The sequence below is a fragment of the Sphaerodactylus townsendi genome, linkage group LG10 (genome assembly GCF_021028975.2).
Source record: "Sphaerodactylus townsendi isolate TG3544 linkage group LG10, MPM_Stown_v2.3, whole genome shotgun sequence".
In the NCBI taxonomy this organism is placed as follows: domain Eukaryota; kingdom Metazoa; phylum Chordata; class Lepidosauria; order Squamata; family Sphaerodactylidae; genus Sphaerodactylus; species Sphaerodactylus townsendi.
Window position 1 is genome coordinate 22,910,853 of NC_059434.1, and position 13,539 is coordinate 22,924,391.

The following is a 13,539-nucleotide window of genomic DNA, read 5'->3' on the forward strand; positions in this document are numbered from 1 at the left end:
GAAGAAGAAGAAGAAGAAGAAGAAGAAGAAGAAGAAGAAGAAGAAGAAGAAGAAGAAGAGGAGAAGCAGGAGCAGGAGCAGGAGGAGGAGGAGGAGGAGGAGGAGGAGGAGGAGGAGGAGGAGGAAGAAGAAGAAGAAGAAGAAGAAGAAGAAGAGGAGGAGGAGGAGGAGGAGGAGTTTGGATTTATATCCCCCCCTTTCTCTCCTGTAGGAGACTCAAAGGGGCTTACAATCTCCTTGCCCTTCCCCCCTCACAACAAACACGCTGTGAGGTGGGTGGGGCTGAGAGAGCTCCGAGAAGCTGTGACTAGCCCAAGGTCACCCAGCTGGCATGTGTGGGAGTGTACAGGCTAATCTGAATTCCCCAGATAAGCCTCCACAGCTCAGGCGGCAGAGCGGGGAATCAAACCCAGTTCCTCCAGATCAGATACACGAGCTCTTCACCTCCTACGCCACTGCTGCTTACCGTGTAAGAAATACATGGTAAGAAACTACACAGTAAGAAACTTTGTTTCTTACCGTGTCGTTTCTTACTCTGTATCGACAATACATGGTAAAAAACTTTATTGCCTGATCAGGTGCCCTGTTTCAATGAATGCCATTTGAGTCAGTGCAGATAGCCAGAGTGCTGACACCTGCGTTCCTTTCCCACCAGTCCACACAGCAAAGTGGATCAGTGGACCACAAAGGGTTTGCTTTCAACCAGAACCCTGCTCATGTCACTGGCTGTGCATGAAAATAACAGAGCTCTGCTTAAGAAGCTAATTGAGTAGATACAAATGATCATTACAAAAGGCGCCCTCTCAACCCCCTCCCCCTTCCATAGCCAGCATGGTGTCCACAGCAACATTCCTTTTGTTGTTCTCTGGGTTGGTACTTTGGGTTTTGGTCTGTAGGATCTCTCTCCAATATTTTTCCTTCCTTATTTATAAAGAACACTTGTCCATTAGCATTCAGAAAAACTGCAATCTACCGGTAGTTAATTTTCTAGATTGCAAAATCCTTGTTAGCTACTGAAAACAGAGTATTAGTTTTCCACATTTTAAGGTTTGTGATTGCAAATTCTGCAATTTAATTATGAAGTTTAAGGTGACTATGCTGTCACCTTCCATGATTGTTCATTTGCCATGTATATTTTTAGCTTTCCGTAATTATTCCAGATCACACGCCTCTCTCCTACTATAAAATTGACACAAGTCACACAGAAGTATTAATGACTAGTACAGCTAATATGGGAACCATTCATTGACAGCGTTAAACACAACCCAGCAGAAATCTTTGCTTGGTTTTAATGAACGTACTCTAGACCATATTTTGCCATTTTAACATTGGGTGCAATCCATGTTTCTGTGCAAGCTTCCCTGACATCTATACATCTGGAATGCTCCGTGGACCATGCCTAATTCAGAGAACTAGGAGCAGAGCAGGACATTAAGCAGCTACTGCTGGGCTCAGAGACCCCTGCACAAATGGCCCTATTTACATGAAGGTTTAAAACAGGAGTGTCAAACATGCAGTCTAGAGCCAGATCCCACCCTTTGAGAGGGCTTATCAGGGCCAGGAGCCAGTTGAGGCGACCCCCCCCCCTCACTCCAGATTACCAAGAGAGAGAGTGTGTGTGGGGGGGTATTACCCAAGATGGCTGATAAGTACTTTCGAAGCAGCCTCCCTGCCCCCCTAAAAACTGACCAGTCAGCCCACCCACCCCTTGTCATTCTGGGGCCAGCCGAGGCAGCTACCCTCCCCACAGGGCCCAGCCTGACCAAGTCACAATGATGTCGCATCTTGCCCTTGTAACAAATGGGTCTGACACCTCTGGTTTAAAACATCTACTATGATCATCTCAGAGCAAAGAAAGTTTTACCATTTGCGATCGCGATAATATCTGACTTGCAGTCAGGGCTTCTTCCTCAGAGGATTCATCAGTATCTTCTTGATTGGTTAAGTTCAAGCTGGGGGTGCTGCCGGAATACTGATGGTATTCCTGCAGGGATGGTGTGTCCCCCTTATCAATACTGTCTAGGGAGCGCCTGCGGACTCCCCAGTTGAAGTTGTCCATGCTTTCACCCTGCAACGAAGAGGAAGTTTATTCTAAAGCTCCCAGAACGCAACGCTGACACGAACACAGCAACACATAGCCACACAAATAATGAATTTCATGAAAGCAGAGTTTCAATCAGCCCAAGTTAACGCGAAGTTTAAATTCGGTTAATATTTCTTGTATCCAAAGGGTTTAAAGTACATGGCAAGAACAGTTTCCTGGATGTTCTCCCATTTAGATACCTTGCATTTGGAATTAGCTCAACGTATGATTGTCTATAACCATATATCTGTAGCAAAATGAGATCTCTGACTACTAAGCACACACAGACAAGTATACCACAGATGAGGACAGATGAAACAAGCCACTGCACCAGGCTGCAACTTACCTGCAGCTCCTGGTTCGCAAAAAGAAAAACACACATAATTAGAACGAGGACAACACTTAAAGAAACTTTATAATGGGGAGCATTTTCTATTACGTATGCTTGCCAACAGTAAAAGACTGATTCAAGCTCTGGAAAAGCTTTTGACAAAAAAAAAAAGATCTAACTCTTCGTTTTCTCCATGTTTTAGCAAAACTGAAAAACCCATTATGAGACAAACACTTAAAACAAAATGGCTATGGCACATTTTTTTTTAGTGCAACATATATTAAATCAAACCATTCACTGAACTGCTTGAAAACACCACAAATGAAGTCTTAAGTTGACTTTATCCACATTTGTTTGACGTACAAGGCATAATTTTATTTGCAGTGCCGGAAAGCATTAAGTGTTTTCGCTAGCCAACCTTATTATTACCTCATGCTTACAAATACCCTGACAACACGAACACTTTCCTGGTTCCTTTTGATCTACTTCAGTTGACTGAGTAATAGAAACACTTTTTGATACTTCTGAGGGCTGTCCTCGCTCTACTGCATTCCCTTTCAAAGACTGTGAAGCATCCAGCTAGCCTGCCTAGTGTTAAATTCAGCTCATCATTCTTCACATAGGAATGAAGGCACTTCTACCCACCAAGTGCTGCAAGGCAGACAGTGTTACTGGCGCAGGGCCTGCCTCTGAATGGGCTGCCATGGGCTGCACTGGAGTCAAGGGGTAGAAGACAGGCATCATGCAACAAGACAGGCAGGGACAAAGGCTTGAGACAGGTTGGAAACCTTTTCTCTCCTTACTGCTGCCCAGTTGGCAAGACTAATATTATAAGTACTCCTGAGGAAAAACTGCAATTCGTCAGCAGGACCAAGCTGGTAATACTTCAACATCTGCCCTGTTCTGATAAACTGGGCCTTAATGAATGAGCTCCCTAGTTTACAAGTACCTCAGACATAACATAACAAGCTGCCAGTATACCTATTCAATCAGGCTTCAGTTTGAAACATGTAGCTGCAATGAAAACATGCAGGCAGTATATTTGCAATATCTTCTTTCATGTGCTCTGTTTAAACTTTCAGTATTTCAGTCTAAGTTAATTTATTTTCCCTTTCAATCTGAGACAATATTAATAATAAGACTTTCAAATAGGCTCTAGGATGTTTACATGAAGGCCACCTGGAGCAGCTAACTCAAGAGTGAGTAACATATGGTGTCTGGGCTGCATATACAGAGCTATACTGTGTGGCCTGCAGTGACCCCCTCCCCTGAGATGGGGGCAGCAAAGCATGGACATTGTCTGAGTTCTGAAGGTCTTCATTTCAATCACAAGCCTCTTTGGATGGAGCAGAGAAGCTTCTCATCCCCAGGGAGAGGTGTGAATGCTGCCCCATAGGCAGCCTCTATCAGTCATTTGCTGTCACAATAGCAACTACAACATCTCAGGGACTCCCAGATACCGTATTTGCAGACCCACCTGCCCCCTTTTCACAATGGCAATTTCTCTGGCCAGCCTATTTTGTACCAGTCAAGATCCATTGTGGCCCACAAAACTATAAGAATCGTGCAACCCATGCCTAACTATATGTTACAAAGTCCTTGTTTGCCCTGCATGTTTGCCTTAGTCCTAAATCTCAGATGTGGACCTGAGACGTCCAGAACTTGACTGTGTGCATATAGTTCACATATAAGCCAGATAGCTCTCAGCCTGTTGGGCCACCTCAGCTTGTGTCTCCTCCACAGATGGGGAGAAACTCTCAAATGCTGAAGTAACATAGCAGTTTTGTACATACACTCAGTTAACTGCAGAGTTGTGATTACGATAACAGGACTTATTAATTATTTACAGCCAAATGGCTCTAGTATCCTGCAGTACCCATGCTTAGAAATCCTCCACGAATCATGTTTCTGAAAGGATAGGTAATTTACAGAAGCATTACAACTTAAACTTGTAGTTTGACTAGCAACTGTTTTCCAAAATGGTGTGGGTATTGCAGGCTCAGTCAACGTTACACATTATGAAAACCTCAGCTTTCTCTATGGCCTGTATTTGCTCAACCACTTAATTAACAGAATTAACAGACCAAAATTATATAAGACGAGCAAAATTTACCAAACTTTGGCTAGAGACCAAAGAGTTCTGTTCTCCTTGAAACAGAACTTTTTAAATTTATGAAATATGAACCACTTTGTCATAATGGCCGCCATCCTTCAGCTCCACTTAGCAAAGTTTGCAGCCTTCCTTCAGCCTATGTAGGCTTCTTCCAACTCAGTGGGTCTTCTCCCTGAGGAAGGAGTCTTAGACTAGGAAAAGACTTCAAACTTGCTAGCAGAGTGTGCAGGCCAACATGTTTATACCTCAATCCTGAGATGTCAGGCGTAATAAGATCCATTTTAAGAGGTCTAATTCTACTTTCCTTTTGTCTCTATTTTGGTCCAATTATTACGTTTTTTAAAAAAATCTGACATATATAGTATAGCACAGTACTGACCTCTAGCCATGATTTCCATGCACTGCAATGATAACTTGTATATCAAGAGTGATTATATTGCCTCAAATATAAAAATGCAGATAAAGATGACAAATGCACCATGAAACCAGATACAATGGGAATGGCTAAAGGTCAAAGCAATTTCAACATAAACTTTGCACCAAGATAAACAGAATAGTGAGGGACTCCACTGCTTTTCATATAAAATGTTCAGACCTAAGTGTGATGCTCAGGTTTTGATGGCAATACTGGTATCAAAGGCTATACTTCATGCTCTGTAAACAGGTTCAATAGACAATATTGTCTATGGGTTTATAGCTCTCCCACACTACAAAATAATGAAGTTAGTCCCCTTAACCAGAAAGATCAAGTACTGAACTGAGAAAAAAAAAATCAAATGTTCCAGTAAAGGCTAATGGCATTCCCTCATTAGAGCCAGATCAAAAGAAGAATCTGAAACTCTTCTTCTGTCCACACACTTCCCAAAGAATAACAATATGAAATCTGGGACGAGCTGTACTCCTCAAACAAGGACATCTGTTTGGCTAAACTGAAGCTTTAGACAGGTTAACAAAGGCTTCAATTGGTACAATAATGAACAATAGCCGAAGAAAATTAATGACTTCCCAAAACTTTTCCTCACTTGAAGGATAGCCTTGTGGGAAAAAATAATATGTGTATATACATAAAATTGCCATCACAGGGACTTACCTCTGCATCTTCTAACTCAACATCTAAAAAGTCAAAGTCTTTAAAAACTCCGAACTGTTGTTCACTTGTATTATCTTCCACAGCTACTTCTTCCTCTTGAATTACTTCTTCAGTTGCTGAAATAAGAGCAATTTGCTGGTCTCCAACCTCTAAGTCTTCATTAGAAGAAAACACAACCTAGAAAAAAGGAAAATAATGTAAGTTTATTTCAAACAATAGACTTGAGAAGTATATTGTATTAATCACGCACCTCTGGAGGATTGGCAGTCCTGCATCAACTTTGACCTACATTATTCACCACAAGATGATGAATAATTCATTTGATCTCACAAAAAAACCTGGTCTTTAACAGCCAGGTCATAAACACAGATAAACAACTATCACTGGCACTTGTCAAACATCACCATTTCAGAACGTTATGCTGTTGGAATCTACAAATACTTACAGATGGATTCTTAGGAAGACCCGATTCTGGACCACACAAGGAAAGAACATTCATTAACTTTTCTCTGGTTCTTCGCTGGAAAAAAATAACATCAAGAGAATACTTGTAATTACATTAGCATCTTTCATTTGTCAATAGTTCAAGGTTCTCCTACTTTTAATTCATGTTTGTTGTTACCGGTTTGTGCTAATTTTGTTACAACAGATATACAGAAAGCAATGTTACAAGTGAATGCACCTGAGACAACTGTGGCCTCTTCCAGCTGACAGGCACCAAGGCATTGGAATTGGATCCTGAGGATGTTGAAGAAGTACTCCTTGTAACAGCAATGACTTTTGGCTTTCCATTTCTGCCAGCTGCACTGTGCTGATCACCATATTTGTTCCCAATAATTGGGGTCTACAAATGGAAAAAGGTTACAGTTCAAATACTCCAACAAAGCAGATCCTTCCCAGAGTTATTACCATGAAGGGGTTTTATTCATCAGTTGAATAGAATGAGGAATGTATGCTAGTGGCGAGGGACAACTTTAATAGACCAAAGAAAACATCGTTAAATGATCTGAAGAGGGGACAGAATGGTTTGCAAATCACTATAGCAGTAAATGAAAAGATTAAGCAAAAGTAATGCAAAGTCTGCCTTCTAGGAGAGTGTAACAATAACTCCATTAAATTGATCTGTGTGGATAGTTATGAATGAAGGTTGGAGACTTATATATCATATAACAGCTGCTTCCTTTTGCCAATACTAGACTTTGGCTTGGAGTCAACAAACCACACAACGGTTTCTTCATGCCCAAAAGGGCTACCAGGTGTGTTTTTGGTATGGAATCCCATCATGCTACACAGTAATTCACTTTTGAAACTGAGGGAGCTTAGAAAAGCAGTTGGGCTAAATACACAAGATTTAGCCTCACTTCTAGGCCAAGCAAACTACTGCAGAGTTCAATCATATTGAGTATTTGTTTTGATCTTCCAAAATGCTTGAGCATAAAGAATGGTCTACTTGAATTACAAACTACTTACCTCTGATATGTCAAAATGAAAGTCTAAGGTTTTTCCAGGGAGTTCTTTTGAAACATTATTAAAAATCTTTGTGAATGATATTTCAGGAGAGCTTATATCACCACCATAGGACTTGGGAATATCATTAGGTACAACAAGACTTGCTGATCGAGAGACAACCAGTTTCAAAATATTAAGGGCTTCCTTCCAGTATGGGCTCTAAAGGGGTCAAAAGAACATGCAAGAAACAATTAAAGCCACTAAAATAGAGAAAAAAGAAATAAACATAACTCAACAGCCTCAAAAGTATTTTTGCCTCAAATATGACCATGATCATCATTGGCCATGTTAAGTTTTAGACAAATGTTGCTAATACTGTGCAAACATTTCATAAAGCCATGATGAAAAATACATGTCCAGAAGCAGCAATGTACTGAATGAAATCCAACAGGCTGAACATCAAAAACAGACAAAAACAGACAATAATATAATCCAACAACAAGTTATTGAGGAATTTGCCTGTTCTAAAATGGAGTTCTACTGCCACTAAAAAAGAAGTTAGTTTGCTGTTTGTGGATGCTATTAAGCCTGTGTTTGGAAATTAATATTCAGGTTGTATCTGTGGCAGGCTGCATCTTTACACTTTGGTTCATCTTGTCAGGTGCATCTGTTCCTGGAAAAGCAAGAGCTGCTCTGGATCACATCTGGATTACATTTCTACAATACTTCTTATATGCCTTTGAAGACTTTTCAAAATGCATCTATAAGATTGCTGATGGCACTGATGGTTGTAGTATATCTCCCCACATTGTAAGGAATTTCACTAGCTGCCAGATTATTTCTGAACAGTTCTGATTCTTACCCAAACAGGCTGAGACTGGGGAACTGCCAGCTGCCATACATCCAGCTGTCTAACTACTGAGATTTTTACTAGATTTTTTGCATGCTGTTGCCTTCTGAGGCAATATCTGTGGCTAACACAGCTATCCTTCTGCAATTACCAGAATCTCGCCTTTTCAGCTGCAGGTAGAATTCCTTCCCTGCCTCGGTTTGATACCGACTTTGAATTTGGGTGGCAGGGTTTTTTAAAAAACCAGATGCTGGCAATTGGTGTAATTTGGAGGTTACTATTTGGTTGGTTCCATGTGTTATCTCTTCAGCTCTTTGGTTACGTTTTCTGCTCTAATGTTAACGTTGATAATATTTTATTAATGTTGATGTAATTGGTTATTATTTTATGGGGAAACTGGTGGAATATAAATGTCTTAAATAACCAGTTAGGTTCTATAGGATCTCACATGCTTCTGTAAGAGATAATGCAAACTCTTGCACAAGCAGAGTTCCTGTGGATTAAGTGTCACTTGTCATGTGCAACGCTGCAGTGCGATGTGAAAACTGGACGTGTGCAAGCAGAAGACACCATCCACATGCACAAGTGCAAAAGTGGTTCCAACCCAAAGGATATTAATATGAATTCTGTAATAATGTACTTTGTGGGAAGATCGCCATTTCATCACATATAAATGTCCGTCTTCAATTTAGGCTTGCTCATTATTCTTCTGTGTCAGAAATCAAGTAATTCACCACAATCATTTTAAGAACATCTCATCTGTGAGTGTTGTTTAAATAATAAGCTCACAGCTAGAATAAATGGATTTTTTGCCCGAACTGCCCATGTGGGGTCAAATTTAAGCTTGTCTAGGAGTAATCAAGAGGAAAACACAATACGGCTAAATGCATTCTCTTTAATTTCATTATGACAAGTTTCAAAAGTGTGAATTCATCTAGAGAGGTCAGAGAAGGGGGTGGGGGGGAAATCAGGCAGCAAGGGAAACAGAAACACAGCAGGGCTTGTTTTCAAGTTGATGGAAGAGTTTAGAAATTTACTTGATTGCAAAGTCGTTGACCTTGGGTACAAAATAAGTGAAAATTAACAAGGACCTTTTATCACAGCATGCCTTGCGATGGTCAAAAAACAACAAGGTAATAATGAGCCTCTGTCATATTCTCTCAGAGATGTACGCTCAATATTCAGTATTCAATATTAACTTTTAAATTAATGTTCTTTTATCACTGGCATACAGTATATATTTTTGTTTTTTGTTACCAATAAGATTCCCTAATAATTTCAACTATATTTATTGGGCTCTCAACTTTCAATTATCAATCAATATGCAAATTACAGGCCTTTTATGTAGCTACAATATTCATTAAAATACAACCAATGAAACAAAAGACCCCAAAGATTCCTTAAACAGGGTCAGAAAAGAACAGATGGCGGGCTATGAGAACCTTAGCCACATTGATCAGTTACTTTGCTTAATGTCTCCTGACAAGACTACAATAACTTAAGTGCCTATCTATCAACTGCAAAAATGCATGATAGACACCGACATCTTTTCCTAGTTAATTAGGATTAAGCCCATTTTGTTGCACTGTAGTCCAAAGGAAAAGAATACACTTGAATCAATTATTTGGTAGCATGCTCCGGGCAGTATGGAAGCCTTCTGCAAAAAGCTTAAATATCTTCCAGGGATTATATTCTCAGTGAACTCTGTTAAAAGCCAATCTCCTAAATATAAAACAATGAGTTACTGGGGCACAACATGAATGTGTGCCCCTTCATACAAAGCAAGACACTTGGGTTCATCACAAGATCTCAAGTATAATGTGTTTATATTCATATGAAATGCAGCAAGTAATTTAAATGAAACTTTTCTTAGAAACAAGGCAGCTCAATTTTTTTACTCACTACAGTAATGTACTATCTTCCCCAAATTTTTTTTACTCAAAATCTATTTCTTTTGAAGAGCCATGCTGCATACTTGCACAAATAAGAGTTCTCAGATGTACAGACCTGTCCCAGAAATTACATGCCGTATTAATAATATTGCATGAGAAATTTTGCTTCCCAAAGATACACATTTAAAAATAAAAGCTGTTTATAAAACATAATATTAGATTCTGTTTTGCATGATTCATCTAAATAAAATTATATATCTTTAGTGTTTCTCATCAAAAATATAGTTGCCTGTTTGAGGCTATATACTTCAATATACCTACCTGAACATATTTACCAATGACCTTTATAATTTCTAGATTGAACTGTTTCACTGGTGTTGAAGATAGGTCAATGTGACTCAAAAGGCTGTAAATGATCTGCAGTAAAGATTGCTGCATGCTGGACAACCCTTTCTCTAACAGCTGAAAATGAATATATAAAATAGATTCAATCCACTGGCTACAAAATCCACAGAAACAAGTAACTAAATATCAAGTAACTTTGATGGGTCAATTACAATGCAAGTTGCACTGTAAAAAATAATAAAAATTCTGATATTGGAAACACAAAGCAACTGAACAAAACTGCATGTACAAGAAAAAGAATTTGGATTTATACTCCCATTTTTTTCAATAGTAAGTGGTCTCAAACTCATTCCCTTCCTTTCCCTACAACAGAAACCTTGTAAAGTAGATGGGGCTGGGAGAGTTCTCAAAGTCAAAAATATATATAATGAGCCAGAGACAGTATCTAATTCACAGAAGGGAAACTATAGTTCTCAAAGTCACTCAGCAGGCTTCGTATATAGGAGTGGGGAATCAAACCCGATACTCCAGACTAGAGCCCACCTGCCTTTAACCACTACACTTGATGAATTTCCAACTATCTGTTTCCAACATTATAGCTGAAATGGAATGCCCATGGTGAAATTTGTGCGTTTGCGATTGTCTCCAGAGAGCACACATCCTTTCATGAAAAAGATCCACTGGTCTCTGACTCATATGTTACATCAGAAGTGAGGATTCAGAACCTTCACAAGACCAAGATGTTCAGCTCAAAACTTGTTACAGTGAAACAGGTTTTCAGAAGCAGGAAGGGGAAAGGATAATCACAGAATGATAATTTCATTTGTAGTGTAGAGGGAAAGGGCCCCTGGGGAAAAGGGCTGTACAGGAGAATAGGTAAAGGATGAATATCTGGTACACTTGAAGAAAATCCCTCTTAGCAACATTTAAATACACTTTGAGGAGAGAGAGTAAAGCCTCAGCTTCGACTTGAAGTGGGAAGTGGCTACTGTAACTGAGATATTTTAAAGTATATATAGTTTCATTACCTCAGCAAGGTACGTTACAAGATTAAAAGTTGCTTCTGAAAAGGAGTCATGCAAATATCTACACACGACATTAATCCAGTTCGAGCAGTCTCTGGAATAGCTGTGTGTGCTGTATAAACTCATCATATGAGCCAAATTAGCAAGGGTTGGCGACTTCTCCTCTGCACAAACCTATGGGACACAACAAGAAACCATGATCTCGACATCTGTTCAAGTACAGTTTTGAGGAAATAATCAGATAACACTGATTCAACTTCAACTTCAACTGACCTTTATTAGACATATCAATAAAACAAAATACAGGACAGAGTGGGTGTTAAAACAGGACATAAAACTGGACAAAGCACGTAAGGTTGGTACAGAAGAGGTGGTCAAGCTTCCATTATGCCTTTGACTTGAGCACTTCTAATAAAAATTCAGCAGTTTGTCGAGTTATCCCGCTGTTGCTATTATTCAGCAGGTGAATAATCTTTGTATGCTCCGAACAACTTTTTTTATTCCCTAGAGCTGGGACAAGTAGGGAGAGTCTTGGTAACGCGTACCTCGGGCAAGAAAACATAATATGCTCGAGGGTTTCAACAGTATCCTGACAATCTGCACATGGATAACAGTGATTCAGTTAGTACAACTGAAGGTGTCACCGTGAAAATCAACCGGATTCTGCGATAGGTAAAAGAGGTTAAAAAACCAAGTGTAAAAGGATGCCTCCAGATTAATGTTGGATGAAGTGGCTTATGACAGAAATGACTCAGGGATCAACAAGAGTTTGCACAATGAAGTAAAAAATTAAACCCTTAAGGAATACACCCTTAAGGGTGACTGGTGAGTACACTATATTTTAAACATTTACCCAAAGTGCCTGCCATCCTCTGAACAGATGACAAAGTACAAGTTCAGCTTTACATGCCAATACCCAGGAGTTATTTCTCTAGAATTAGGAGATGTTGTATTACTTGGGCTTCTACATAAACAGCAGACCGGGCTCAGGCGCTGCTGAACTTATATCATAGAAAGAAGGGCACAGTTATTCCTCCACTATGCTAAACCTGAATGTGAACTGGAGCTGATTTTCTCTCTGCCACAGAGCAATGGGTCGGATCTCATGCACTTAATTATATTTTGGTCCTGCATTTTTAATACACTGTCTCAATAATTCTCTTTTCCTTCAGGCAGACTATTGCAAGTAATTGGCTGTTCTATAGACCTCAAGAGTCCCTTCTAAAAATAAATGCATTTTAAAGTCTTAATCACAAGAAAAGGAGAGGCCTGTTTTGTAAACCACATCTCTGACTTGAGAAAACAATGAATAGTCTATTATAAAAAGATTTTGATGGAATAAATTCAGGCCCCCAGAATGATAACATCCTTATTTATCAGCAGCAAGAATAATCCCACCAATTGAAGGGACTGACTTGGATACTGAACAACATATATCCGAAAAGTGACAGTGTGTTATTCAAGAAAAGCATTTAATCAAGTTTCCATCTTTTCATTGCTATAGGATCAAAGTCTGTTTCTAAATGCCCTCATTTTAGCCAGCCTGTTCAAACGGTTACATACCTTTGCTATTCTGTCAGCTGTTTCCTTGCAGAACTGAGTTGGGTTATCAAAATGTTGTATTAGATGAGGCAACAAGCATAAGATATTAAGAGGAAAACCTGCAAAGAAAAGAGACACCAAATTTTAACTTAACACAAACACATCTTCAGTGTTTTTTAAGTGCTTAATTCCAAGAAGTGCTCCCAGCCACTATTATTTAAAATAACAAATGTTCTGTCGAAGGCTTTCACAGCTGGAATCGTTGGGGTGTTGTGTGGTTTCCAGGCTGTATGGCTGTGTTCTAGTAGCATTTGTTCCAGGTGAAACATCAGGAGAAAATGCTACTAGAACACAGCCACACAGTCTGGAAACCACACAACACCCCAACCAATGTTCTAATTGGACAATGTTATACCTAGAGTAGCTATTCTCTCTCTCACACACACACACTATCTATCTATCTATCTATCTATCTATCTATCTATCTATCTATCTATCTATCTATCTATCTATCTATCTATCTATCTATCTATCTATCTATCTATCTATCTATCTATCTATCTATCTATCTATCTATCTATCTATCTATCTATCTATCTATCTATCTATCTATCTATCTATCTATCGCTCTCTCTCTCTCTCTCTATATATATATATATATATAAAATTTAATATTGTCCTTTATATGTAATGATGTCCAACTGGACCTGATTTGCTCTCTTTAATGCCATTATAGGTTTCTGACACTGATACTTCTGATACTATTTAGAACAAAGAATAGGAGCGCATTATTTTAAGGAGTGCCTGTGTCAAGACGTT

General features: G+C 39.2%; 1 protein-coding gene across 1 annotated transcript in view; it reads right to left on the bottom strand.

Annotated features, from left to right (window-relative positions):
- The window catches only part of FRYL (FRY like transcription coactivator), a 188,735-nt gene that overhangs the window by 27,615 nt on the left and 147,581 nt on the right, over positions 1-13,539 (bottom strand). Inside the window, exons 46-54 of the mRNA XM_048508727.1 lie at positions 12,742-12,839; positions 11,182-11,352; positions 10,130-10,270; positions 7,088-7,285; positions 6,300-6,461; positions 6,063-6,137; positions 5,618-5,794; positions 2,430-2,438; positions 1,865-2,068 (exon numbers count right to left, since the gene is read on the bottom strand). Of these exons, the coding sequence (XP_048364684.1) occupies positions 1,865-2,068; positions 2,430-2,438; positions 5,618-5,794; positions 6,063-6,137; positions 6,300-6,461; positions 7,088-7,285; positions 10,130-10,270; positions 11,182-11,352; positions 12,742-12,839 (1,235 nt within the window). The remainder of the gene's footprint in view (positions 1-1,864; positions 2,069-2,429; positions 2,439-5,617; positions 5,795-6,062; positions 6,138-6,299; positions 6,462-7,087; positions 7,286-10,129; positions 10,271-11,181; positions 11,353-12,741; positions 12,840-13,539) is intronic.